The sequence below is a fragment of the Phacochoerus africanus genome, chromosome 10 (assembly GCF_016906955.1).
Source record: "Phacochoerus africanus isolate WHEZ1 chromosome 10, ROS_Pafr_v1, whole genome shotgun sequence".
In the NCBI taxonomy this organism is placed as follows: Eukaryota; Metazoa; Chordata; class Mammalia; order Artiodactyla; family Suidae; genus Phacochoerus; species Phacochoerus africanus.
In genome coordinates, this window is record NC_062553.1 from 71,482,841 (window position 1) to 71,509,480 (window position 26,640).

The 26,640-nt window shown below is 41.0% G+C and overlaps 1 protein-coding gene across 2 annotated transcripts in view; it reads right to left on the reverse strand.

Annotated features, from left to right (window-relative positions):
- Window positions 1-1,290: 1,290 nt before the first annotated feature.
- The window catches only part of SDAD1 (SDA1 domain containing 1), a 31,760-nt gene continuing 6,410 nt past the window's right edge, over window positions 1,291-26,640 (reverse strand). For both annotated transcript variants that reach the window (XM_047798409.1, XM_047798411.1), the window contains 19 exons: window positions 23,840-23,950; window positions 22,286-22,357; window positions 22,115-22,215; window positions 19,969-20,026; window positions 19,117-19,191; window positions 17,112-17,213; window positions 15,828-15,897; window positions 14,761-14,864; window positions 12,989-13,046; window positions 11,159-11,217; window positions 10,273-10,349; window positions 8,525-8,622; window positions 8,343-8,419; window positions 7,364-7,490; window positions 5,409-5,503; window positions 5,129-5,319; window positions 4,937-5,021; window positions 3,943-4,104; window positions 1,291-1,431 (listed from right to left, as the gene is read on the reverse strand). In XM_047798409.1, coding sequence (XP_047654365.1) covers window positions 1,384-1,431; window positions 3,943-4,104; window positions 4,937-5,021; window positions 5,129-5,319; window positions 5,409-5,503; window positions 7,364-7,490; window positions 8,343-8,419; window positions 8,525-8,622; window positions 10,273-10,349; window positions 11,159-11,217; window positions 12,989-13,046; window positions 14,761-14,864; window positions 15,828-15,897; window positions 17,112-17,213; window positions 19,117-19,191; window positions 19,969-20,026; window positions 22,115-22,215; window positions 22,286-22,357; window positions 23,840-23,950 — 1,770 coding nt within the window. In that variant the 3' untranslated portion in view covers window positions 1,291-1,383. The remainder of the gene's footprint in view (window positions 1,432-3,942; window positions 4,105-4,936; window positions 5,022-5,128; window positions 5,320-5,408; window positions 5,504-7,363; window positions 7,491-8,342; window positions 8,420-8,524; window positions 8,623-10,272; window positions 10,350-11,158; window positions 11,218-12,988; window positions 13,047-14,760; window positions 14,865-15,827; window positions 15,898-17,111; window positions 17,214-19,116; window positions 19,192-19,968; window positions 20,027-22,114; window positions 22,216-22,285; window positions 22,358-23,839; window positions 23,951-26,640) is intronic.

A 26,640-nucleotide genomic window follows, 5' to 3' on the forward strand; every position in this document is an offset into this window, starting at 1 on the left:
GTTTGAAGCAATTTTTTCCCAACTAACAAGTAGTATCTAAGAAATCAGGGACAAAGGGTACCGAATTATTTCCAAATACAACTTGCAAACTGACGGACCATGGTTCTCATGGCCCTGAATCCACTCAAGCATGCCTAGGAAAGGGACACAACACACCCCACTCAGCACACAGAGCACCTATTTAACACCAGAAAAGATTTACTGAGACAGGGCAAACAGTGGGCTGAAAATATTACAGGATGAAGGAAGGCTGAGGACACCAATCTGATCTCTTTTTCCTCTCTGGCAGAGTGGGCAGCCCAAATGATGAACTAAAGCCATTCCAAGATTACTTAAGGCAATTTAAAAGCAAGGTCTTAATCAAAAAGCCTGTACTTGGCATTAAAAAAAAAAAAATTACATACTTAAGGCAATTTAAAAGCAAAGTTGGGAGTTCCCGTCGTGGCTCAGTGGTCATCAAACCCGATTAGTATCCATGAGGACTTGGGTTCGCTCCCTGGCCTCACTCAGTGGGTTAAGGATCTGGCAATGCCGTGAGCTGTGCTGTAGGTCACAGACGCAGCTTGGATCCCTCATTTTTGTGACTGGCAGCTACAGCTCTAATTTGACCCCTAGCCTGGGAACCTCCACATGCCACGGGTGTAGCCCTAAAAAAAAAAAAAGACCAAAGGAAAAAAGCAAGGTCTTAACCAAAAAGCTGGTACTTGGCCTTAAAAAATTTACATCTTTTGGATGAATAGACCAAAAAAGCTAACTGTCTACTCAAAATCTGTACAGCAGGGACCTGTTTTCATCATGTAAGCCTATTTACAAGTAAGATCCTCTTGCTTTTGTAACAGTGTCCTGTTTTAAGAGAATATGTAACTTCCATGCCCTGCAGAGTTAGTGCATAAGGACTTGGTGACCCCACAGAGTCATGGACCTTTCTCTACTAGAGAACCATGTATGCTGCAGTGTAAACAAACATATGCACGCCTGTCCCTCGACCCATCCCACAAACAGGCTGTAAATGCCTTGACTGAGGAGTTACGGCTCCTCTATTTTTATATCTTCAATGACAATTAAAAGGCACTCTCTCTATATGTGTATATATATAATGAACACTGTATATGTATTTATAACCATTTTCATTTAGTGCAATATGTATATCGCATAAACACTAAATGAAAATGATTTTACAACACTGCTGCTGTTAACATTTCAAACACTCTCACCACTACCCATCTCTAAAATAACACCACCAAAAGCTACCACATTTACTATGGTTTTCACAATATGGTGCTTCTAGACTTTTTACAGTAAACAAACATTCTTAATTTATTAATTTTCAGAGTCATGACACAAGGTTAGCATTCTTCTTGGAATGGAAAACTTGCTTGGAAGTTACTTCATTCTTTTTCTCTTTTTCAAAAGTGCATCTCGTAGTGCCAGCTGGAAGATAAAGAAAAAGATATGTAAACATGACCATAGGACCAATGTCCAAAGTGAACCTATGAACATTCCTACCAAGTTTTATAGTTCCTAAAAGAAAATAAACAGAGTATCAAATAAAAGATTATGGTTGCTTCCATGTCTTTGCTACTGTAAACAGTGCTGCAATGAACACTGGGGAATGGATAAAGATGTGGTACATACATACAATGAATATTGCTCAGCAATAAAAAGAACGAAATAATGCCTCTTGCAGCAACATGGGTAGGCCTAGAGGTTATCATACTAAGTGAAGTTAGACAGTGAAAGACAAATATCACATGATACCACCTATATCTGGAATCTAAAAAAAGGATACAAAAGGAACTTACTTGCAGAACAGAAACAGACCCACAGACTTTGAAAACAAATTTATGGTTACCAAAGGCGACAGGTCGGGGGAGGGTCTCCTCTCTTTCTCTTATCATGTGCTTTGCTTTCCTTTTCTAGTCTCATCTCTTTGTGGTGACATTCTACAGCTGTACCGTCTGATACATTAGCCACTGCTACATGTGGCTGTTGGGCCCTGAAACGTGACTAGTCCAAATTGGGATGTGCCACCGTGTATGACACACTGGATCTCAACTAACTCAAAAACAAGAAGGTAAAATTATCTCAGGAGGACTTTTTATATTGATAACATGCTGAAACAATACTATTTTGGGTATACTGAGTTAAATAAAATATTTTACTAACATCAATTTCACCTCTTTCTACTTTTTGATTTTAATTTTACATATGTGGTTTGCATTATATTTCTATTGGATGGTGTTGGCCTAGAGTGAAGGAGAAAACGGAAAAACTTAGAGGCTTGGAGTCAAGTTTTATAATGAAGAGACCTGAAAGAAAATATAGGGCAAGGAAACAAACACCGAAATTCTAATAAATGGCAAGAAAATTGGAGAAGGAGAAAGCATTCTTGAACTGACGAGTGCATATATCCAATGAGCTTTTAACCTCATCTTAAAAAATTCTCTAATCTTTGAGAGAAATATTTTATACCTCACAAGGTGCTGACGGGAACAAAGTAAGGCTTCTCCGTTGTGCCAAAAGAAAAAAATGCTGTTAAAACACAGAGGAAGTAGGGCTGGGGGAACACCCCTACCTAAAATGCAGCAAGTCCACAAAAAACTCACAACGAAGCAAGGCCTGTCAACAGGGTGGTTACTATTTCCTCAAAACTAAACTCTCACAAAGGGCAGGAAAAGGACAAACTAAAGGATTGAATCGCTTTAACTATGAATTTAAACTGAATTGGCAAATTCAGACTATTTAAAATCTTAAATAGCACCTTTCCTTTCACCTCCACTTTCCACTTTTATTCAAAACACTGTACTTTATTACTTTACATAATGTTGCTGAACGGTTTAGAACTAAAAAGGTCACACAGCAAGGTATGCTTTAAGAGGTACCTTAATTCAGTTCATACTGACTCAGTTCCCACACAGACCTCAGAGCACTGCCCTGGAGAGCTGGCTGTTACACTCGGGCCTGGCAGGCTCGTCCTTGGCTAGCAGTTTAGGAATGCTGGTTCAGAATGTGACACTACTTCACCTTTGACCTGACTTCCTAGAGATTCCTCCGAATACATTTCGTTATATACTCTGGTACACTTCCAGTAGAGCAAGATACAAAAACATAAATTTGTTTTACTACAGTGAATTATGAAATAAGCAAGCCAAGACAGCAGCACAGGACTACCCATCAAAGACTGAAAATGGATAAAATGAAATCCTAAAGACCTATAAACAGAAAGGCTTTGTATAAGCGTACACAGAGGACGGATCACGCCAGCAACAGAACTGTTTTGTTTGTACCCCTTTCCTAAAACTGTTTCTGAAATACTGCCACACATACTTACTGCTCTTTGGGCCAGGCACTTAAAAATTATTATTCAGTTAATTTTTGGAGTTCTCGTTGTGGGGCTCAGCAGTAATGAACCCGACTAGCATTCATGAGGATGCGGGTTCAATCCCTAGCCTTGCTCAGTGGGTTAAGGATCCGGCGTTGCCATGAGCTGTGGTGTAGGTCACAGACACAACTTGGATCCCACATTGCTGCGGCTGTGGTGTAGGCCAGCGGCTGCAGCTCTGATTTGACCCCTAACCTGGGAACCTCCATATGCTGTGGGTGTGGCCGTAAAAAGACTATATATGTGTGTGTATATATATATATAATTTTTATGTTTCACAGATGCAAGAGAATTTTGGCAGAATGGGCCTTAGTGATTATTCAGCTTGCACTCCTTTATTTATAGAGGAGGAAAAGGGACTGCCTTTGGTCATACAGCTGAATCTCACGAAGTCAGGTCAAGGATTTACACACACTGACCATTTTCCACCTCTCCATGCTCCCCACAATCCCCCCATCAACCCTAAGTACAAGGATCTCAGAAGACACAGCTCCACTGACATGTGGAGAAGTCGTAGATGATGATACACTCAACCCAGTCAATCTTCAAGTTGAACTCACCTGCTTTTCTCGGAAGGAACGCTTATTTTTGGACCGGACGTTATGACTATACCGCATCATCATAAAGTTCTTCTGCTTTTTCTTCTCTTTATTTGTGGAACTGGAAAATGGATTCATCTTGGTCTTCTTCCTCACAAATTCTTTCCGGTCTGTCTTTCCAGCCTATCAGCACACACACACACACACACAGATACCACGGCAGGAGTTATCTCATCGACATATACATTTCCCCTGTGCCAGCTCTACTGATGCCAAGGACACCAAGGTGAAGGGAACACAGGCCCGGCTCCCCGGCAACTCAGGTCAATCAGGGGAGAAGGGACCATGATGAATTGTGATGAGGCAAGGGGAGCTCCGTGGGAGACAAGGTGTTCATTCCGCCTGGTAAGCACAGGGGGGCCTCTGAGAAAGAGACCCATGAGCTGTTTTTTCACAGGAGGAAGGCCTTCCTGGTGGGAAACGAGAGAAGGGCAGAGCACTTCAGGAAGGAGGGATGATACATGCAAAGGCATGGTGGAGAGAGGACGTGGGAACAAGCCCCAGTACAGATGGAACCCAGACGTGGAGCCCATCGGAATCGTGCTGAAACAAGGTGGAGAAAATGAAGCTGGAGAGGCAGGCAGGGGACATCCCAGCCGGCCACAGCACCTGCCCGAGGCAGGCTCCACCCGACTGGCTTTTCATCAACGGCTGTAAACACTCCCTTGCTTTTCTAATAGCCTGGATTGTTGTACTGAGCCTCCCTGAGACCGTGCACATAGAACGGTGCCTTTCTGTGCTCTAGAACTTGCCATGGATGGTGGGTTACATGCCTACCAAGCGGTTAAAATGCATCTAACAGAACAGCTCATATCTGCGCACTGTATTCTATGTTAACTCTTCCTTGATTTAAAACATTAAATTACTGCAGTTCTGTGCCTATACGGGTCCTGGATGGTATTTTACTTCATGTGCTTTCCATTTAAAGAGCTAGGGAACGACATGCCTCACTCACCATTGCAGTTGCTAGTCTTGTCTCCTTGTCAGACTTTGGCTTTTTATGAAGGCGTTCAATGTCCCGAAGAGAAAGTAACTCACCTCTGGGGTGAAGAAAAGAACATAACATGAAACAAGGGTGGAATTCCTTTTCCCGATACTTTCATAATCACGCAAGCTGACTGCGGACCTGGGGTGCGCGCCGTCCTACCTGGGCTCCTCGTCACTGTCTATTTCCACGTACTTCCTCTTCTGGGCTTTCCCGGGGGCCGCGTCGAGTTCTTTCCTCATTTGGGCCATTCGGATTTTCTGGAAGTCTTCCTGACTTAAGACCCGGCTGGTGCTGACGGCTGCAGCTTTGGCTTTCCGCTCCTCCAAAGGCATGCTGTTCAGCTTCTCGGACTTGAAGGTACACAACAGAGGCGTCAACAGCTATTAACTCCAGGGAGAGCGTAGCCCCCATCACTTGAAAGGGCAATGTCAGGACTTACAATTTCTTTCTGCTCTTCATCGGAAGAATGGTGCACGTCAACCCACTCACCATCGGAGTCTGCTTCGTCACTGAGGCTGGTACTCTCCCACCCGTCTGTGGGAAAACGAGCGCACCGTGAGCACCCACTTCACGGGAATGCTCACGATACACTGAGATGTATCAAGTAAAAGAAAACTCAGGTAATGAACCTCAAACAGATGCTCACCAAGAACTGTGCAATATTACTGTTAAATAAACAGTATCAATTTAACTAAGTCAAGGAATGAAGAATAAGCACTGACCAAGTGTCTACCATGAGCCAAAACTTTACAATTGTTCTTCAACCCTCATGACTCAACAAAAGAGGAACAGATTCTCGAGTTAAATAACCTATCTCAGACTATATTACTAGAAATGCAGCCTATGCTGAAATTAGAGAAATCATGTCTGACTCTAGAGCCCATGTTCTTGCTACCAAACCAACTGTGTCCATCAAAATTAGACTTACAGGAGTTCCTGTCGTGCCTCAGAGGTAATGAACCCGACCAGTATCCATGAGGACCCAGGTTTGATGCCTGGCCTCACTCAGTGGGTTAAGGATCTGGCACTGCCGTGAGCTACAGTGCAGGTCACAGACGAGGCTCAGATTCCAAGTTGTTATGGCTGTGGTGTAGGCTGGCAGCTGCAGCTCCAGTTCAATCCCTAGCCTGGGAACTTCCATATGCTGCCAATGAGGCCTGAAAAAGACAAAAAACCAACCAAACAAACAAAACTGGACTTACACACTTACACTGACGACATGGCAAGTTATCTAACTAGTCTAAGCATATCTACACGTTTGAGAAATTAGAAACATGTCATTTAGGAGTTCCATAGTGGCTCAGCAGGTTAAAGATCCAATGCTGTCACTGCTGTGGCGTGGGTTAGATCCCTGGCCCAGAACTTCAGCGTGCCATGGGCGTGGCCAAAAAAGAAACAAGTCATTCAGAGAACTTAGGTAGAAAATTTTAGGTGTGCAAGATCCTCAGTAAAGAGGTATCAGAGTTCCCAATGGAGTCACCACAGTAAACTTTCAAAATCAAGGATACCTGCTGTCTGTGGGTGGATGCCCATGTTCTGTAAGACAGCATCCTGGCTTGTAGGTATGGCACACACAACACAGCCACTCATGGTAAGGCCTAACCCTATCTCTAGTCTCAGAGCTTGCTATGCATCACCTTGCAGACTATATTCTAATAATCTCCTAAATCCTCCAGGACTTTGCTCACAGTCTGCTTGGGCAGTCTCCACTATGCTACCATCGCTCGCTCATTATACAAAATATGGCTCATGGGTCACTATTTCCTTAAAGGGTTTGTTGAACCTCTAAGGTAGACCTGACCTCTCTCCAGCCCTTATCTTCTCCTCCAATCATAAGCCTTGTTAATGCTTTATTAGCTGCTTATGAAAGACCCTCAAGAGCAGGAACCATATCTTTCATCTTGGCTTTGACAGTGGTTGGCTCTTAGCTAATTTTTATGAAAGTGTTGTTGAAATAAAGAAGGAAGAGGAAGAAGAGAGGACCCTGGCAACCAACAAAATCAATGCTAAGCCTGAAATCAGATTAGAGTTCCTCAGCATTCTTCAACAAGTTCAGCGAGCATTCTGCTTTTGGAGGATTGCTAAGGGCTAATCTGCCTCATTTTTTCTAGGCACCAAACAAAAACCCATTATCTTTCCCAAATGTCAAACAGTATGCCCTTGATAAGGGGCAGCCACTCTGAAGGACATGAAAAGACATTTCCTACATTAGGGTGAAAGGTCCTTCAGAGCAGGAACCATGTTCACTTGACCGCCAATGCTTGTGACAGTGCCGGCCATAGAGTTATTACTCAGTAAGTACCTGCTGAATGGATGTCCAAACAGTATGAAATTTCAAGACCAAAACAAATAGAGGACTGATTCTGTCCAGATAATGGTGAAACAAAACCAAACCTCCATCCTCTTCAGCATTTTCTTCTTTTTCAACTTCCAGGATTTCTGCTCCTGGAATGTAATCTTTAGCATCTAGTTCTCCATATTCTTGCACTCTTGCTTCTAAGGACGCCTCTGTAGGCTTACCCTAAAGGAAAGAATCTAGTTTTCAATCAGGTGCTTAGATTGCAAAACACTCTTCATGAAAAGGATTCTCTAGGATTTTGAATTCAGAGGGAGAGTCACAAAAAGTGGAAGCAATCGAATGACAAAGACAGCTCACTTATGTCTTGGGTCAAGGTAAATCCTCCAGCCAGAACTTTGCCTAGAAAGAAAACTTTGTTTTCCTGCTTTCTTCTGACTCAAATCAGGAAACTTGGATTTTTAAGCCTTGAGATCACATCATCTCTCTCTTACATACATGCACTTCCCTTCCTGCCCAACTCAAAAGAGGCAGTGTCCAGTGAGGGAATAGCCTGTTCAGCACTGGCATCAGCTACTGACTTGAACCAGTTTAACAGGTCTGTAACACTCAGCCAGCATCAAAAGGCATGTACCGACTACAAAATATTTAAGCAATAGTATTCAACCAATTTTATTCTGAGCTTAAAGAATAAAACTTGGGAAGTTTCCATCGTGGCTCAGCAGAAACAAATCTGACTAGTATCCAAGAGGATGGAGGTTCGACCCCTGGCCTTGCTCAGTGGGTTAAGGATCCGGCATTGCCGTGAGCTGTGGTATAGGTTGCAGACGCGGCTCAGATCCCAAGTTGCTGCGGCTATGGTGTAGGCTGGCAGTGGTAGATCCGATTCGACCCCTAGCCTAGGAACTTCCATATACCTTGTGTGCAGCCCTGAGAAAGCAAACAAAAACAAAGAAAAAAACCTACATGTATCACCAATACTCCTAATGGAAGCATGAGAAACACTACTAAATTCTAGGAAATTAGTCTCACTTTTTGAGACCAAACCCTTGATCAACAGATGCATGCTTCACCTACCCGGAATTTCTTTTGCAACATCTGAGGATTCAGTGTTCGGAAGAGCTGAATCAAAGTTCTAGCAGACATCATCACATCTGGAAAACAATACCTATAATCAGAAACTTCAGAGCAGGGTCTCTTGAGGTAAAAATGAGTTACTCTATCCTTTTTGATCTATCCGAGAATAACACACTACTTACTCTTATCTTTGTGTGTTTTATACTGAGCCAGGTCTTGGAGAAGTTCTTCAGTCATAGCTAGAGGACATCGAGCTGTTATCTCTTTTATAGCATTGATTCTAGAAAAGGAAAAAATTAATTTAAAAAAATCAAAAAATACAAAAAAATCAAAACAGGGAGTTCCCTCTTGACTCAGCAGGTTAAGGTTCTGGCATTGGCACTGCTGTGGCTCTAGTTTCAGCTGTGGCACAGGTTCGATCTCTGGCCCAGGAACTTCTGCAGGTCGAAGGCATGGCACCCCACCCCACCCCCCAAAAAAAATTCAGTTTCATCACGGTTTCATGTGGTTCCACCTAAGATGTTCTTTTCTTTTCCTTTTTCTTTACAGGGCCGCACCTACGGCATATGGAAGTTCCCAGGCTAGGGGCTGAATCAGACCTGCAGCTGCCGCCCTGCACCACAGTCACAGCCACAGCAACGCCAAATCCCAGGCGCATCCGTGACAAGATTTTCTAAATCAAAAGGAATCTAAGTTGGGTTTCATATGGCTTAGGTCTCCAAAACTGCAGCATAGCAGAGTGTGAGGGTGAGCAGCCTCAAAGAGTTTTGATTCCAGACAGTTAACTGGCCTTTCCTTTACTAGTGGAATAAGGAACAGTGTCAGTGCGGCAAAGTAAAGCATACATTAGAGATACTGCAGGTTTGGTTCCAGACCACTGCAATAAAGTGAGTAACACAAAAATTCTGGTTTCCTAGTGCATATAAAAGTTATGTTCAAACTATACTGTAGTCTATTAATTGTGTAATAGCATTACGTCTTAAAAAATGTATTACCTTAATTAAAAATACTTCATTGCTAAAAAATGCTAACCTTCAACTGAACCTTCGGCAAAGTGTAACTTTTTGCTGGCAGAGAGTCTGAAATACTATGAGAATTATCAAATTGTGACACAGACACGAAGTGAGCAAATGCTGTTAGAAAAATGATGCTGACAGACTTCCTCCACACAAGGTTGTAATCACCACAATTTGTAAAAAAACAGAGTATGTGCAAAGAGCAATACAGAGAAGAGCAACAAAAGGAGGTATGTCTAGGAGTTTCCTGGTGGCCTAGAGGTTAAGGATTTGGCATTTCACTGCTGTGGTTCGGGTTCAATCCCTGGCCTGGGAACTTCTGAATGTCTTGGGCACAGCCCCCACCCCTAAAAGAAGGTATGCCTATAAACAATAGGCAGCATTTATTTGCCAACTCCAGGAAGATGGTACTGGTTAAACAAGGAAAAGTTGCAAGTCTTCAGGGCTGTTATCCTAGCAATATTTTCCAAGGGAGATAAAAAATAGCTGTTCATACTGCCTAGTTGTCAGGGCAGATCAGACAATCCCTAAACCAGTGCTCACACTCATAAGTATTTCTGAATTAATCACAAGAGCCGCCCAACTGTCTTGGGATTAAAAAGTGATTCAATAACAAATCATTTGTGCCAAGGAAGAGAGGAATTCAGGGTAGGAGACAGGAGAAAAACATTGAGATTGTTACACATTCATTCATTTGAAAGAACAAAGCCAGTAAAAAAAACCAAAATGTTGATTAGGAGGACAAGTATCTTTGACCAGTAAATTAAAAGGACCAAGCCTCCTGAGAAGACTGAAGTATATTTTGAACTGTTTTCCCAGAGGGCACATTATAGCTGAGATTTTACATCGCACTAATGGAAAGCGAGCCCAGTACCGAAACTCACATCCGCAGCCTCCAGCCACACTCTACATACCCTACGGTCATGACTTCCCCAGAGTTCTTGTCGGTAACAAAGTTGTTGGCCACCGTCATGAGCAAAGACTGGATGATCTGAATGGGAGGGAAAGGAGACATGAGTGCTGGAACACATCCACACCTACTCACACACCGGGTGACAAAGGGACAATAGATTATTTGCTCCACCCTCGGTTTGGGAGTCAGAAGGATCAGGACTGAGGAAGGAAGAAAGAGAACGACTCCACTCTGGGTGTCAGCTTTCTTCTTGGCTTTGCTCAGATTAAATTTAGTTCTCCTTTAATATTAGTTTTCAATATGGATTTAAAAATTGCTTTGACCCAATGTAATCCAACAGGGTTTTAATCAAAGAAAGGATTCACCAGCTTTGAAAAATAATCACCACAGATGCACTGATGTTCCTGCCTTCCCCGCTATAAAATTCTGCAATTAAACAAAACCAGAATTTTCAACGATTTGTCCAAAGCAAACTTTACTTTCTCTTTTTTCTATGTTTTGGCCGCTCTTCGGCATATGGAGTTCCTGGGCCAGGGATCAGATCCAAGCCGCAGTTGCGAACTATGCCGCAGCTGCGGCAACACCAGGTCTTTAACCCACCTGCTGGGCTGGGGATCAAACTTGTGTCTCAGCACTGCAGAGATGCTGCTGATCACCTTATGCCACAGCAAGAACTCCAAATTTTACTTTTTGTGATAAAATTTTTTTGTTTCTCTAACTAAACTTTTACATGTTATCTCCTTAAGAAGTAGTGCCTCTTCCACTCAATTTGTGAAAGGCGGGAAGGACAGTAATCCCTTGTGGGAAAAGCCACCACAATATACTTAATAGTGGCTCTGCTATGCAGGTACGGAGATCCAGAGAGAAGTAAGGTTAAGAGCTCTCACCTCTGGAGGTACTAAGTGATGAGATGCTTGTGCAGCAAACAGAAGGATCTTTGTTACTTCTAAAAATGTAAGAGATCAGAAGGGTCACGGTCCGTTTATTGCTCAGCCTCTCAGAACCACAACAAACACGGCAAGCACAAGCCAGCCCCAGTGCTATTGCTGCTCGCCCCACCAAACACCCAACCCTCAGACGTCGGCATGGGTTACTGCCTCCATTCCTTCGGGTCCTTGCTCAACTGTTGCCTTAATCAAATTATCTTTCCAACAACATAATCTAAATAGAACCCATCTCGGAACTCTCTATTGCCCTTACCTGCTTCTTTCTTCCTCAAAAAACTTATCTTCACCTGGCTATAGTGTGGACCCCTCTCTAGAATGTAAGCTCTATGCAGGTAAGGACGTCACTTTATGGTCACCTGTGTCTAAGGCAGTACTCAGCTAGGAATCATGAAATAAATGAATAAACACAAACATACCTATATAAACACACTCTCCCTCCAAAGGGGTAGTATATATAAAGAAGGCCTCTGGCAAATGAAATAAGTGAAGAAAAGCCTAACTTGCCATTTATTGGCTGAGTGACTCTGGCCTTTTATTTTCTCTCCGCACCTCACAAGACTGAAGTGAGGATTAAATGAGATGATGTATATAGAGCACTTAGCACGGTGCTTGGCTCATGTCAGATGTTCAATAAATGTTCTTCCTACTTTGGTTCAAGTCCAAAGGCAAAAACCACCATCTCTTCTTTCCCACTTTGATGTCATTTTTTTTTTTGGTCTTTTTGCCTTTTCTAGGGCTGCTCCCTCAGCATATGGAGGTTTCCAGGGAAGGGGTCTAATCAGAGCTATTGCTGCTGGCCTACACCACAGCCACAGCAACATTGGATCCGAGCCACGTCTGCAACCTACACCACAGCTCATGGCAACACCGGATCCTTAACCCACTGAGCGAGGCCAGGGTTCGAACCCGAAACTTCATTGGTTCCTAGTCAGATTCATTAACCACTGAGCCACAATGGGAACACCTTCTTTTTTTTTTTTATGTTGTTTTTAATTAAGAATAGAAATGAGGGCAATGAGAGCAGTAAGATAAAATCCTGGTATCTGTTTTAAAGTTACAGTAAAAGGTCAAAATTATTTTTTAGAATTTTCCACATGAATATTTATGGTATTAAAACACTTGCTGGAGTTCCCGTTGTGGCTCATCAGGTTAAGAACCCGACTAGCATCCACAAGCATGCGGGTTCGAACCCTGGCCTCGCTCAGTGGGTTAAGGATCGGGACTGCCACAAGCTATGGTCACAGATACAGCCTGGATCTGCTGTTGCTGTGGCGCAGGCCTCAGCTGCGACTTTGATTCAACCCCCAGCCCGGGAACTTCCATTTGCTGCAGGTGCGGCCATAAAAAGAAAACAAAAAGCAAACAAACAAAACTTGCTTTGAGAACTCAGTTTTTTGTTTTGGTGTTTTTTTTCCCCAAAAAATAATTGTTTCTTAAAGCTGATGAGCAGAATAATTACCTCATGACAGAATCTGGAAAGAAAACATAAAGGTTTCTCTCCTTGGTCTTTGTTCTTTTTTTGGCTGTGCTGGCAGCATGTAGAATTTCCCAGGCCAAGGATCGAACCTATGACATAGCTGTAACCAGAGCCATAGCAGCGACAATGCTGGATTCTTAACTCACTGACCCATGAAGGAACTACTCTCTCTCCTTGTTTTTGAAACAGAACACACTTTACTCCTAACTCTTGCTAATAATTACAGAATAAGACTCTGAATGGTTATTCTAACTCCAAGGCTACCAAAGGAACGTGGCAAGTGGGAAGCTTACCTCTTTGGTGGGGCTGCAGAAACCTCTGCACAAAGGGATAGAAGTTGAAGAGAAAAAGCTGTGGGAAGAAGAGGCACTGGTTTTTAATATTTATATAGCTAAGCTATAGAGTTTCATTTCCCCATAATGCAACTGTATTACTGAGCTCAACTAACTGGGAATCATTTTTTACTTTTGTTTTTTTCTCAAGCATTCAAGCCCCAGGATGATTCAATGTGATGTCCTAACCAAGGAAAGGAAGGCTACGTTGCTATCCTCATCATGCCAAAGAAGAAGAAAGTGGATGCAGAATAAACCAGGGGGGAAAGGCAATCAAAATATAACGTTCTTATATCTTGTAATAACCAATAATGGAAAAGAAGATGAAAAAAGTATATGTTAATGAATAACTCTGCTGCACACATGAAACTATCACAACAATGTAAATCAACTATATGCTAAAAAAAAAAAGTGCAACATTCTTCTACTTTTAAACTGGTAGAGCTGCAGAACCAACTTTTTAATCTCCAAAGATATAGTAATCCAAATCTAAATAGCACCTAGAGTAATTTTATCACCAAACCCCCCCCAGTTCTAGTTTTATTCCTGGATACCAGTCCAACCACACTGGAGGATTTACTCTGGGCTCCATATCTTAGACAGAAAACACACACTCTGGAGTCGACCTAAATAAAGGTGACAAAGATCTGGTTACCAAAGCAATTATAATCTTTAACTTCAAGAGGAGAAACTATGGAAATGGCCTAGTCTTTTTCAAAGTTCATCCTGTGAGAACAAATTTTTTTTTTAATCCTATTTTGGCCACAGAGCAAAACCAGGGCCAGATAATTGAAAGAGAAGACGGGGGTTCAGTATAAAGACAGATGCTCAACTGTAGTCATGTGTGAAACTCCAGTGTCATTTCCATCAAACTATGCTTCAACTGCAAATCACTTTTGCTTTTCTATTTTTTTTTTTTTTTGGTCTTTTTGCTATTTCTTGGGCCGCTCCCTCGGCATATGGAGGTTAGGGGTCGAATCAGAGCTGTAGCTGCCAGCCTACGCCAGAGCCGAAGCAACGCGGGATCCGAGCCGAGTCTGCAACCTACATCACAGCTCACGGCAACGTCAGATAGTTAACCCACTGAGCAAGGGCAGGGACCGAACCCGCAACCTCACGGTTCCTAGTTGGATTTGTTAACCACTGAGCCACGACGGGAACTCCTTGCTTTTCTATTGAGCTCAAATTCAGGTGTGACTTGAGATTACTGCACACATGTAACAAGAACTGACCTGGCAATCCTGCTTTAGAAATGCAGCCCATGGAGAAAAAGCAATTTATTCAGCAACATCTAAGGAGCTCTTGCAATCTAATTTAATATAAAATGGATAACCAAAGAATTCAGCTCTGCAAACCTGACAATCTCCTACTAGAGTGGGCTGGAAGTCAGGAAGCTGTGAAGGGGCAAAATGCAAAATGCAGTAGTAGCTGATAAAAATATATAGGCTATCTTGGCTGAGAAAAATACACACGTGAAACTAATTAAATAGAGTAGAACAGCCTGTCCATAAACTGAATATATCTACAATTTAACTTCCATACTTAGTGATAAGAAAGCAGAGTGATAAAAGCAGCTCTTTTCAGAGCGACAAGATTTTCTTCTTTCATAAATTGTATGGGTTTAAAGGGTTTGGGAGGATAAAATTAAGCACTGCTCTATCCCAGTGGCTTTCTTCTTACCAAGGATAATTCTACTTGTAAGTTTACCAAGATAAACATAATGTAATTCCAACCTCGTGAATTCCCACCAATCTGGAGATGAGGTTCATGAGCATCATCTTCACCTCAAACCTCTCCTTAGAACTCTCTAGCTGCTTCAGTAGCTTTTCTGCAAAATCTGGGAAGGAGAATATCAGAAAAATATATGGGCCCATGGTCTGTACAGTATTATCCAAAGGTAGAGTGATCACTGACTCAGAAATAGCTGTGCCTGAAATCACCCTGCTGAACCAGGATGGTAAAAACAGCAGCATGACAGCAGGTGACAAGCCTTACACACAGCTGAATACGCCTTCAATGGTGCTCAAAGGTAGGCCTTAAGAATTCCCAAGGTTTTTAGCATCAACATCTTGATAACTGTTTGACAGATGCTCCACTAACATTCCTTAGGGCCTTGCTTCTCAAAACGTGGTCTGCAGATCACCAGCAGCTGCCCACCCAATAGCACGTTAGAAATACTAAACTGCAGGTCCCACCCCAGACCTACGGAATCAGAATCTGTACTTTAACAGGATCCAAAGGTAATTTGTATGTGCCTTAAACTTTGACAAGCACCGACTTAGAGGAGTCAGCAAATTAGAATACCGAGAACATTCAAATTAATATAATCTAACTTAATATAGCCAGTGCCCAGCCATACCCCACACTAAACTAAGCGGTTGCGGGGATAATAGGACCCAAGTACCAGCAGAGTTTTATAAATTTCCTAAGTGATTTCAATGTGCTTCTCAAACTCAAGTTTGAGAAGTGGTGTTCTAGAACAAGGTTTCCCAAACTTTTGGTTTCCACAAACCAGTTCATTTGGTCAAGTATGATGTCCTACCATTATAGTATAATTAAAGACATGAACTGCAAAGAGAGTGGTTCCTCCATTTTTTTTTTTTTTTTTAGTTTTGCTGTAGAGTGAAAATCACTGCTTTAACACGTAAGTCTCTAGGCTACAACTAACTAGTAACAACTAAGCATTTACTGATTGTTTATTAAGTGCAGGGGATTTTATATTCCCTGGTAGTCTTGAAGGTAGCAAGCTAAATAGGCAGATAAAGCCAACAAGGAACTTGGAAGGTCATAATTACAGTACCTTGGGGATCATGAATCAAATGAATCGCTGAAAAGTTGAACACTTCTGGTTTTTTCTTCTTCTTTTGTTTCTGAAAGAAAGTGAGAGGAAAACACTAATATTCTGGATTACAGTGATGAAGCCCATGGAATTAACTGCAAAAGGCTGTTATCAAGGCTGCCATACTATCTAAAAAGAAAAAAAAATTTTGTTTCAAAAAACTTTCTTTCAACTAGAACTAAAGGTGTTTTTTGTCTCTAAGATTAAATCTTGGGAAAGTTCCAGCTATTATCACCTGTGAGACCTAAAGAGATCTGGAAATACAAACATTACGAAATACACCAGGGCTGGACAGGACAGGCAGCATCTCTGCAGCACAAGGATGCAGGTTTGATCCCCAGTCCGGCACAGTGGATTAAAGGATCCAGCATTGCCGTTGCTGATCTGATCCGTGGCCCAGGAACTCCACATGCCTAGGGGCAGCCAAAAACGAAAAAAAGAAAGAAAGGAACCCCCCCCACACCAAAACACAAAAGGCCAAATTACCTTCAAATAATCATTGCAAAATATAAAAAAATGTACTTCATTTGTATACTCTTCTGAGAAGATATTCTGATCAAAACAAGTTAAAAATTCATCAATTAATTTATTCAAGTCACAGTTTTGCTAGAGCTGAGAACATTTATTCACCAAGAAAATTAGTGCTTAGAATACTACTCAGCCATAAAAAAGAACAAAATAATGCCATTTGCAGCAACATGGATGCTACTAGAGATTCTCATACTAAGTGAAGTCAGAAAGAAAATGCTATATGATATTGCTTATATGTGGAATCTAGAACATGGCACAAATGAACTTATCTACAAAACATTAATAGACAGACATAGAGAACAGACTTGTGGTTGCCAAGAGGGAGAGGGAGGAAGTGGGATGGACTGGGAGTTTGGCATTGGTGGATGCAAACTATTACATTTGGAATGGGTGAGCAATGGGGTCCTACTGTACAGCACAGGGAACTATATCCAGTCTCCTGGAATAGAACATGATGGAAGACACTATGAGAAAAAAGAATGTATCTATGTATGACTGGGTCACTACGCTGTTCAGCAGAAATTGACACAACACTGTAAATCAACTACACTCTGATAAAAATAAAATTTTTAAAAATTAGTGCTTAAACTTCATCACACATTTCTAAGTCTTTCAAAAATGCTATTTTATTTTAAATTCTTAAAAGCTTTCCCTAAGGACCACATGTTCTGCATTCTAATGATCTCTACTTCATATTCCAGGTAGAAGTCTCACCTTGAGCACTTTCATAGCCTTTTCTAACTTCTTCTTGTTTTTGGAGCTTTTCTTCCCTGTGGCATACTGCACCAGCAGGTCTCTTGCTGTTGGTGTGTCATCCTGAAGAAGAAACTACTTTGTAAAACTGTATACAAGGAAAATCTGCATGGAAGCAAAGAGTAATTCTTTCAATCACTTCTTTGTACTTACACTGTTTGCATGCAGCTATTAAAAAAAATATTCACCCACGTGCATGAACAGGCACACAAATACAAAGATTTTCACTGCAGCACTGAGTTCTGCTTTTATATTTTGCTTTTAGTTTTTATTGACGTATAATAGAGGAAGAATGCAAATTTGTTTTTATTTGAAAAAAACTGTAAATAAGTATTTATCAATAGGGAAATGCTTAAATTATAGTACATTCATATTCTGAAATATTATATAGATGTTAAAAGAATGAGGCAGATCTATAGGCACTAAAAGAATATCTAAATGCACTGGTATATCTATATATGTCACCACAAAGAAAGCAGGCTGCAAAATCGTATATTATTTATATCTATTTTAAAACACTACTACACATGTAAGACAATATATGCACACATCATATATAAACACATGGGAAACAAAATGGTTATCTATAAGGAAGAAACTGGGAAGTGGAAATAAGAAAAGGACAAGAAAATTTTTATTTTATCTGTAGTATCTGAATTTTTTTACAGTAAGAATGTATTATTTGTAAATCATTTAATAAAGTAATAACAACTTAAAACTTAAAACAACTTAAAAGTTGTTATTTTGGAGTTCCCATCGTGGCGCAGTGGTTAACAAATCCGACTAGGAACCATGAGGTTGCGGGTTCGGTCCCTGCCCTTCCTCGGTGGGTTAACGATCCGGCGTTGCCGTGAGCTGTGGTGTAGGTTGCAGACTCGGCTCGGATCCCGTGTTGCTGTGGCTCTGGCGTAGGCCGGTGGCTACAGCTCCGATTCAACACCTAGCCTGGGAACCTCCATATGCCACGGGGGCGGCCCAAGAAATAGCAACAACAACAACAACAACAAAAAAGACAAAAGACAAAAAAAAAAAGTTGTTATTCTATATTCCAGTATTCTTATCAAAATGCTAGTGATAGCAAGTGAGAAGGGAGCTTTTTTTAGAATTTTTAAATCTTAATAAAAATATCAATAAAATAAAAATTAAAAATAAAAATAAAACTATTAATGAAATTAATATTAATAAATACAATAATTGCGTTAATAAATTACTAAACTAAAATAACTTTAATTTTAAAAATAAAACAATATTAAGAAAATAATCTTATTCATAAAACAAATAATTTTATTAATAAAATACTTTATTTTTAAAGACCGCACCCACGGCATATGGAGGTTCCCAGGCTAGGGGTTTAATCGGAGCTGTAGCCGCCGGCCTACGCCACAGCCACAGCAACATGGGATTCCAAGCCATGTCTGCGACTTACACAACAGTTCATGGCAACACCAGATCCTTAACCCACTGAGCGAGGCCAGGTAGTGAACCCGCAACCTCATGGCTACTAGTCGGATTTGTTTCCGCTGCACCACAATGGGAACTCCCAAAAAAATATTTTTTAATAAAGGAAATTTCATGATATCTTAAACCTTGATTTCTCCTTTTAAAGCTGCTATACTACTCTTCTCCCTTCCTCTACTCTAAATTTCCATGACGTTGACACTCTGCCTCAAAAAATGCTGGCAATAATTTTTATTCTAAGGTTATACAGTGAGAGATAGGTATAGCTTTAGCACTAAGAACAAGGCTGAATGAATCTAAGCTTTATTATTTAACTAATCTTACTGAATATAAGTGATAAATGCTAAATAGAATAAAATCCCTGTATGGCGGAACACAATAATGGATGAAGGTAGCATCTAAGTTTCTTTCTAATTTGAGTAGTCATGGATTTTATAATTTCTATTGAGAACCCAATAATAAAATCTGATAAACTGTAAAGTTCAGAAGCATCTGTGGTTAAACTAACCTCAGATTCTGAGTCACTGCCCTGTTTCTCCTCTTCGTCTTTCCCAAGGAAGAATGTCAAAGCAGCAACTAATATCTGAAGACCAGTTCAAACAAAACCAATTACTCATTCCAGCTTACAACAAAGAATAAATACTTTTGCCTGTGTTTGATACATACATATGAACTAGGAGCTGAAGGAAAAAAACCAAGAGTGGTGTGATTTAGGCTCATTTTTCTTAGCCAAGCTCTTCATGGTTATTATCTTTCGTTATTTATTTATTTATTTATTTACTTACTTACTTACTTACTTACTGTTGTCTTTTTAGGGCTGTACCTGCAGCATATGGAGGTTCCCAGGCTAGGAGTCAAATCAGAGCTGCAGCTGCTGGCCTACACCACAGCTCACAGCAATGCACCAGATCCTTAACCCACTGATGAAGACAGGGATCAAACCTGCGTCCTCAGGGATACTAGTTGGATTTGTTACTGCTGAGCCACAATGGGAACCCCATAGTTATCTTTCAAGTAGACAGTCAAGAACTTCTATCTCCCCCAAGTGAAAAGTGATATTACAGCCCTTCTAACAGAAAGTCTAAACACGTCCTGCACTTGCGCCTGATAAAAGAACAGTCAAGAATTACAAGGGAAAACATAAAATAAATTCTAAGGCTATAGTTTAATACCAAGTATTTTAAAAACTCGTTTAATTTTGTTTGATTCCGCTAAAGCACAGATAAACCAGGGAAGCAACCTAAGCCAAAGAATGGTGTGCATGTTCACACACCACCTCTTCCTGGCACAGCCATCCTTGCCCTCTAGTGGGAGAAGCAGACCACTCACACGAGAGCCAAGCAGTCTTAGAGGCGCTCACCTTGGTGACCTTAGAGAAACATGCTGTTGTGATCACATTGACAGTTTTGGCATCATTCCTAGGGGAAGACAGTTGAGTGTTTTAATGTAAATTTTTATTCTACTGTTTTTGATAGCATAGACAATGGCACAAAACATACAATATCATAAATATTTCTAACATGTTACAATTCATAGTTTATAGTATTTCTAAAAGCTACAGGTTGCTAAATAATCAACTACAGGTAAACACATAATTCAATTTTAGTCCAGTCTTGTGTCAGAAAATCATGCCGCCATTAAGATGGATTTTTTGAAGAATTTTAATGACATACCATCCTACTCAAGATTATTGGGCGGAGGAGTTCCCATTGTGGGTCAGTGGTAATGAACCCAACTACTATCCATGAGGATATGGGTTCGATTCCTGGCCTTGCTCAGTGGGTTATGGATCCGGTGTTGCCATAAGCTGTGGTGTAGGTGGCAAATGTGGTTCACAGCACACGTTGCTGTGGCTGTGGCGTAGACCAGCAGCTACAGCTCCAATTTGACTGCTAGCCTGGGAACTTCCATGTGCCGAAGGTGTAGCCCTTAAAAAAAAAAAAAAAGATAACTGAGGGGGAAAAAAGAATAAAAACTACAATATAGCAAAATTCCAACCATATTTTATTTATTTTTTTTGTCTTTTGTCTTTTCAGGGCCGCACCCATGGCATATGGAGGCTCCTAGGCTAGGGATCTAATCAGACCTACAGCTACTGGCCTACGCCAGAGCCACAGCAACGCCAGATCTGAGCTGCCTCTGCAACCTACACCACAGCTCATGGCAACGCTAGATCCTTAACCCACTGAGCGAGGCCAGGGATTGAACCTGCAACCTCATGGTTCCTAGTCGGATTCGTTTCTGCTGTGCCACGACAGGAACTCCCCAATCATATTTTAAAATGCACACTGAAAATGCAAGGAAATGTCATAGAACATTAACTGTGATTATCTTTAGGTAGTGGAGCTTTCACTAATTTAAAAAAAACTTTCAGATTTCTCCAAATTTTCTCCTGCAACAAATATTACTTTCATGTTAAAAAAAATAGTGAAAAAGCAAAGCAAAAGACATGAGTTGGGGGCACTGCACCACCAAGTAAAAGTTTATGAAACAAGACTAATTTGTGTACAGAGGATAAAATGATTTGAAAATCTTCAGAGAGGCAGGGTAGAAAGAACTTGGATTTCAGAGTCAGACAGATCTGGTTTGAATTTCAACTTTGCCTTTTACTAGGAATAGGTTTCATTACTTGTAAGATGGGGATGATCCCAGCTGAGCTCCATTACACTGTTCCGAAGGTTGAAAAAGGTAAGGCATAGTACAGGTGCTCAAGAAACGGTAGCCAATGCTATTATTTGGATTGCCTCTGTATTTTACTTTCTTCTTTTTTTTTGGTCTCTTTGTCATTTCTTGGGCCGCTCCCGCAGCATATGGAGGTTCCCAGGCTAGGGGTCTAATCGGAGCTGTAGCCACCGGCCTATACCAGAGCCACAGCAACGTGGGATCTGAGCCACATCTGCAACTTACACCACAGCTCACGGCAATGCCAGATCCTTAACCCACTGAGCAAGGGCAGGGATCGAACGCGCAGCCTCATGGTTCCTAGTTGGATTCACTAACCACTGAGCCACGATGGGAACTCCTGTATTTTACTTTTAACTTAATCTATAGCAGCGATAGAGCAAGACCAAGAAAATATTTGTGGCAGTTCTCATCGTGGCTCAGTGGAAATAAATCTGACTAGTATCCATGAGGATGCAGGTTCGATTCCTGGCCTCACCCAGTGGGTTAAGGATCTGGCGTTGCCATGAGCTGTGGTGTAGGTGACAGATGTGGCTAGGATCCCACGTTGCCGTGGCTGTGGTGTAGGCCAGCAGCTGAAACTCCAGTTTGACCCCTAGCCTAGGAACTTCCATATGCCATGGGTGCGGCCCTAAAAAGACAAAAAAAAAAAAAAAAAGAGAGAGAGAGAGAGAGAAAGAAAAGAAGCAAGCCTCTGAAAATACATAGTGCATGAGCTCATTTCTATCAAGTTAATAAACTTAAAAAATATTTGTGCATATATTCTGTGGTAATTACAAATGAATAAAAGATGATTTCTCAAGAGGCAAGTGCGTATCTATTACCAGATATTTCTTCTGTAGAGTTCAATCATCACATCTAAAGATATCTTGGCTGCAGTTGCATTGCTGTCTCTTAACATGGTATACATGAAATTCTGTAAAACCTGATGAAAAAGAAGACTTAATATACTGATGGTAAAATGCTGCCAATATGGAAAAGAAAAGGGTACTTACTATATTCACTTTATTGTTCTTGTGTTTTGCATTTATATTTTTGATATCAGTCACAATGTGAGTATACAAAGTCTGAGGAAAAGAAAAACATATACACATTAACCAACATTTCTAACCTTGCTTAATTTGAAGAAAAGTACAAATGCACAGGAGGCTTTAATTTTACTCACTTTTCATTCTATCAAAAAAGAGACCAAAAACAAGTAAACCAAAACCAGTTAAAGCAAAAGGAAAGTTACCCTCAAAAGGTGAAAAGTGGAATTAGAAAAACCTAACAATTCCACTCAGATAATCAAGAGAAAATACATTTCCAACTAAAGCTCACACGAATACTTACAGCAGCATTATTCATAACAGCCAGAAAATGAAAACAATCCAAACCCCCATTAGTTGATGAGTGAATAAAAAACTGTGCTATAACCAGACAATAGAATATATTTGGCCACAAAAAGAAATGAAGTACTGACACAGGCTACAACATAGATGAACCCTGAAAACATTATGCTAAGTGAAAGAAGCTGGTCACAATACGCAGTCACATATTATATGATTCCATTTACATGAAATATCCCAAATAGGCAAATCTATAGAGACCAAAAGTACATTGGTGATTGCCTAGGGCTTGGACAGATGTGTGATGGAAGGTAACTGCTAATGGGAATGCGGTTTTCTGTTTAAAATTGACAGTGGCGATGGTTGCAAAACTCTGTGAATATACTAAAGAATACTGAATTGTAAGCTTACAATGGATCAATTGTATGTGAATTATAGCTCTTTCTTTTTTTTCTAAAGGAAAGTCATTCCATTTATTGAGCTCTAGCTGCATGTGAGACAATGCTGGGACTTATACATATATCATTGGTACCCCAGACCACTTTTATTCCACGAGTTAGACCAAGAAGTACAACTGCCAAGATTAAATGGTTGTAGTCTCATAATTAAGTTAATGAATGAATGTAAATGTTAGCTTCTCTTTCTTAAAATTCTTTCATAAACTTTCAGCTTCTGGTCTGTCTTATATATAAGCAAACACAAAGTCATAAGGAAATATTAATAACAAAAAGTTAGTTTTGGTGGGGAGATGGTGGGAGAAGTTATAGCCACAAGTGCCCAGTCTATGCTCTGATTTAGCTAGTCGGTACAGTGCAGAAGAAAAGGGCTTGGATTCTGGAGCCAGACTGCTGGGTTTATGTTCCTGCCTCGCTATTCAAAATCTGTGACTCAGGAGTACACTCCTCTCTGTGCCTTTTTAATCTATAAAATAAGCATCATCATCACTATCATTATCATCATCATCTTCTCTATCTTAGAGTGCTTTGTGAGGAACCAATAAAATGCTCTGAGAATGGTAACCTGACAAAAATGAAACACTCGATAATAACTGTTAGCGATTACCATCATATTGCATGCACACAATGGTCGATGTTTTCTCCTATAAAAATTATTCTTAACTGTACCCAATAATATAGAGCATCAAGACTCCAAACTCTACAAGTTTTATGTCACTTCAAGGAAGAATGAGATATGGGGGAAAAAGGCAATTTTGGTCTTTACCTTGCGCAGGAGCTTATCGTGGCAACGCAGAAGTTCAAAGAAGAGTTCTAGCAAACTTGATGGATTGATGAGATTCTTATTCCTCAGCAAGATCAAAGCTTTGCAAAATGTCTCGGGAAAGAAAAGAAAACATACTATAAGATGATGAGAAAGTAAGATGAGAAAATGGAGCAAGTATATCCCAAAAGTGCTTAATGTCTTCTATTAACTAAGGACTATTCAAGGCATCGGAACAGAACAGACAGGCTCTGCCCTCATGGACCTTACGCTGGGGGTGGCACAAAGGAGGGAACAGACAAGCAAGTAAGCATGAAGACAGGTGTATCTCAGATACAAAGGCAGTAAAACAGGGTAATGTGATTGATATGTAGTGACTGAGGGAGGGCTCCTTTATACAGAGGTCAAGGATGTGCCAACATGTCATAAAACCCTAGAGATCAGAGAATCCACAGAGATAAGAAATGTGGGTAACAATAACATAACACACTAAACTGGAACAATCAACCTGAATTTGTGAGCTTATAAGGCCTTCTTTGAAGTATTATTACTAATAAGAATGGTCGGACAGCAGGTATAGCACTCTTGCTTCATGAGTACCCGCCTCTCAAATTTTGGCCTCTAACACTATTCTCCATTGCATGGAATAAGTAGCCTTTGAAGAATAGTTGATTTCAAGTCTTAGGGAAGGAAATACAGTAAGAAAGGGTTTAGAACTATTTTTGCCAGAATGCAAGGATGCTTTCAAACAAATCAGGAGCACTGCGAAAAGGACTGGCTAGATGGCAACAAGCAGTTTAAGGACCCAACCTTGTCTCTGACGATGCAAAAATTTTTTTTTTTTTTGGTCTTTTTGCTATTTCTTTGGGCCGCTCCTGCGGCATATGGAGGTTCCCAGGCTAGGGGTCTCATCGGAGCTGCAGCCACCGGCCTAGGCCAGAGCCACAGCAACGCGGGATCCGAGCCGCGTCTGCAACCTACACCACAGCTCATGGCAACACTGGATCGTTAACCCACTGAGCAAGGGCAGGGACCGAACCCGCAACCTCATGGTTCCTAGTCGGATTCGTTAACCACTGCGCCACGACGGGAACTCCTGAGGATGCAATTTTGATCCCTGGCCTTGCTCAGTGGGTTAAGGATCCAGTGTTGCCACAAGCTGTGCTGTAGCTTACAGGTGCGGTTCAAATCTGGTATTGCTGTGGCTGCGGCATAGCCCCCAGCTGCAGCTCCGATTTGACCCCTGACCTGGGAACTTTCACATGCTATAGGAACTTCCATATGCCACAGGTGCAGCTGTAAAAAGAAAAAAAGAAACTGATTTTTAAAAAGTACATAAAAGGTAGTTACAATTTTTTTTGCTTTTTTTTTTTTTTTTTTTTTTTAGGGCTGCACCTGCGACATACTGAAATTCCCAGGCTAGGGATCAAATCGGAGCTATAGCTGCTGGCCAACACCACAGCCACAGTATCGTGGATCCAAGAAGCATCTGTGAACTACATCACAGCTCATGGCAACATGGGATCCTTAACACACTGAGTGAGGCCAGGGATCAAACCTGCAACCTCATGGTTCCTAGTCCAATTCATTTCCGTTGTGCCACAATGGGAACTCTGGTAATTACAATGTTAGAGAAACATTAAAATTTTGTTTCACTGATTTTATTAAGTAAATATTAATATAAATGGGTATTGTGCCACTTCTGCAAGAAATATAGTCCATTCATATCTATGTAAATAGGAAAGAATAAACAAAAATTGGGGAATGATTCAGTAAGTACTGGAAAAATAGTAAATACTCCAGGAAGGAAGGAAGACTAGTGGTTGTTAAGGATTGGTAATTATCACAATAGCTAATTAAAAAGTGGCTCCACAACTGTGTTCTAAATGATTCCTCTAAAGAGGAATGCTAATTACACAGATTCAATCCTGTTTCCTAGCAAAAGAAATCTCCTGTTCTTAAGAATCTACTTAATCTGGGAGTTCCCTTTGTGGCTCAGTGGTAACAAATCTGACTAGCATCCAAGAGGACACAGGTTTGATCCCTGGCCTTGCTTAGTGGGTTAACGGTTCGGTGTTGCCATGAGCTGTGGTGTAGGTCATAGACACTCCTCGGATCCTGTGTTGCTGATCTTGTGTTGCTGTGTCCGTGGTGTAGGCCAGCAGCTATAGCTCCAATTAGATCCCCAACCTTGGAACTTCCATATGCCGCAGGTTAGGCCCTTAAAAAAAAAAAAAAAAAACGCAACCCCCCAATCATCATAAAACACTATAGAGAAACAAACACATACATATATTTATTTAATAATGCCTGCAGACCAGTGTGGTTGGGTATTGTCAGCCACACAAAACTTAAAGAAAACCTAATTACTTAGAAAGACACTAAGTCTCTACACTCAAAACCTCAAATCTGTATGGCCCACAAGGACTTGAAAAGTCCTTTGACATTGTTAAAAGTCTTCTGTTGGAGTTCCTGTCGTGGCTCAGTGGTTAACGGATCAGACTAGGAATCATGAGGTTGCGGGTTCGATCCCTGGCTTTGCTCAGTGGGTTAAGGATCCAGCATTGCCATGAGCTGTGGTGTAGGTCGCAGACGCAGCTCGGATCCCGAGTTGCTGTGGCTCTGGCGTAGACCAGTGGCTACAGCTTCCATTCAACCCCTAGCCTGGGAACCTCCATATGCCGCAGCAGCAGCCCTAAAAATGGCAAAAAGACAAAAAAAAAAAAAAAAAAAGAAAAGGCTTCTGTAACGGTTCAAGTCTGAAGCCTCTTAGGCTGTGCTGCCTAAGGTCCCAGGTCCCAAAA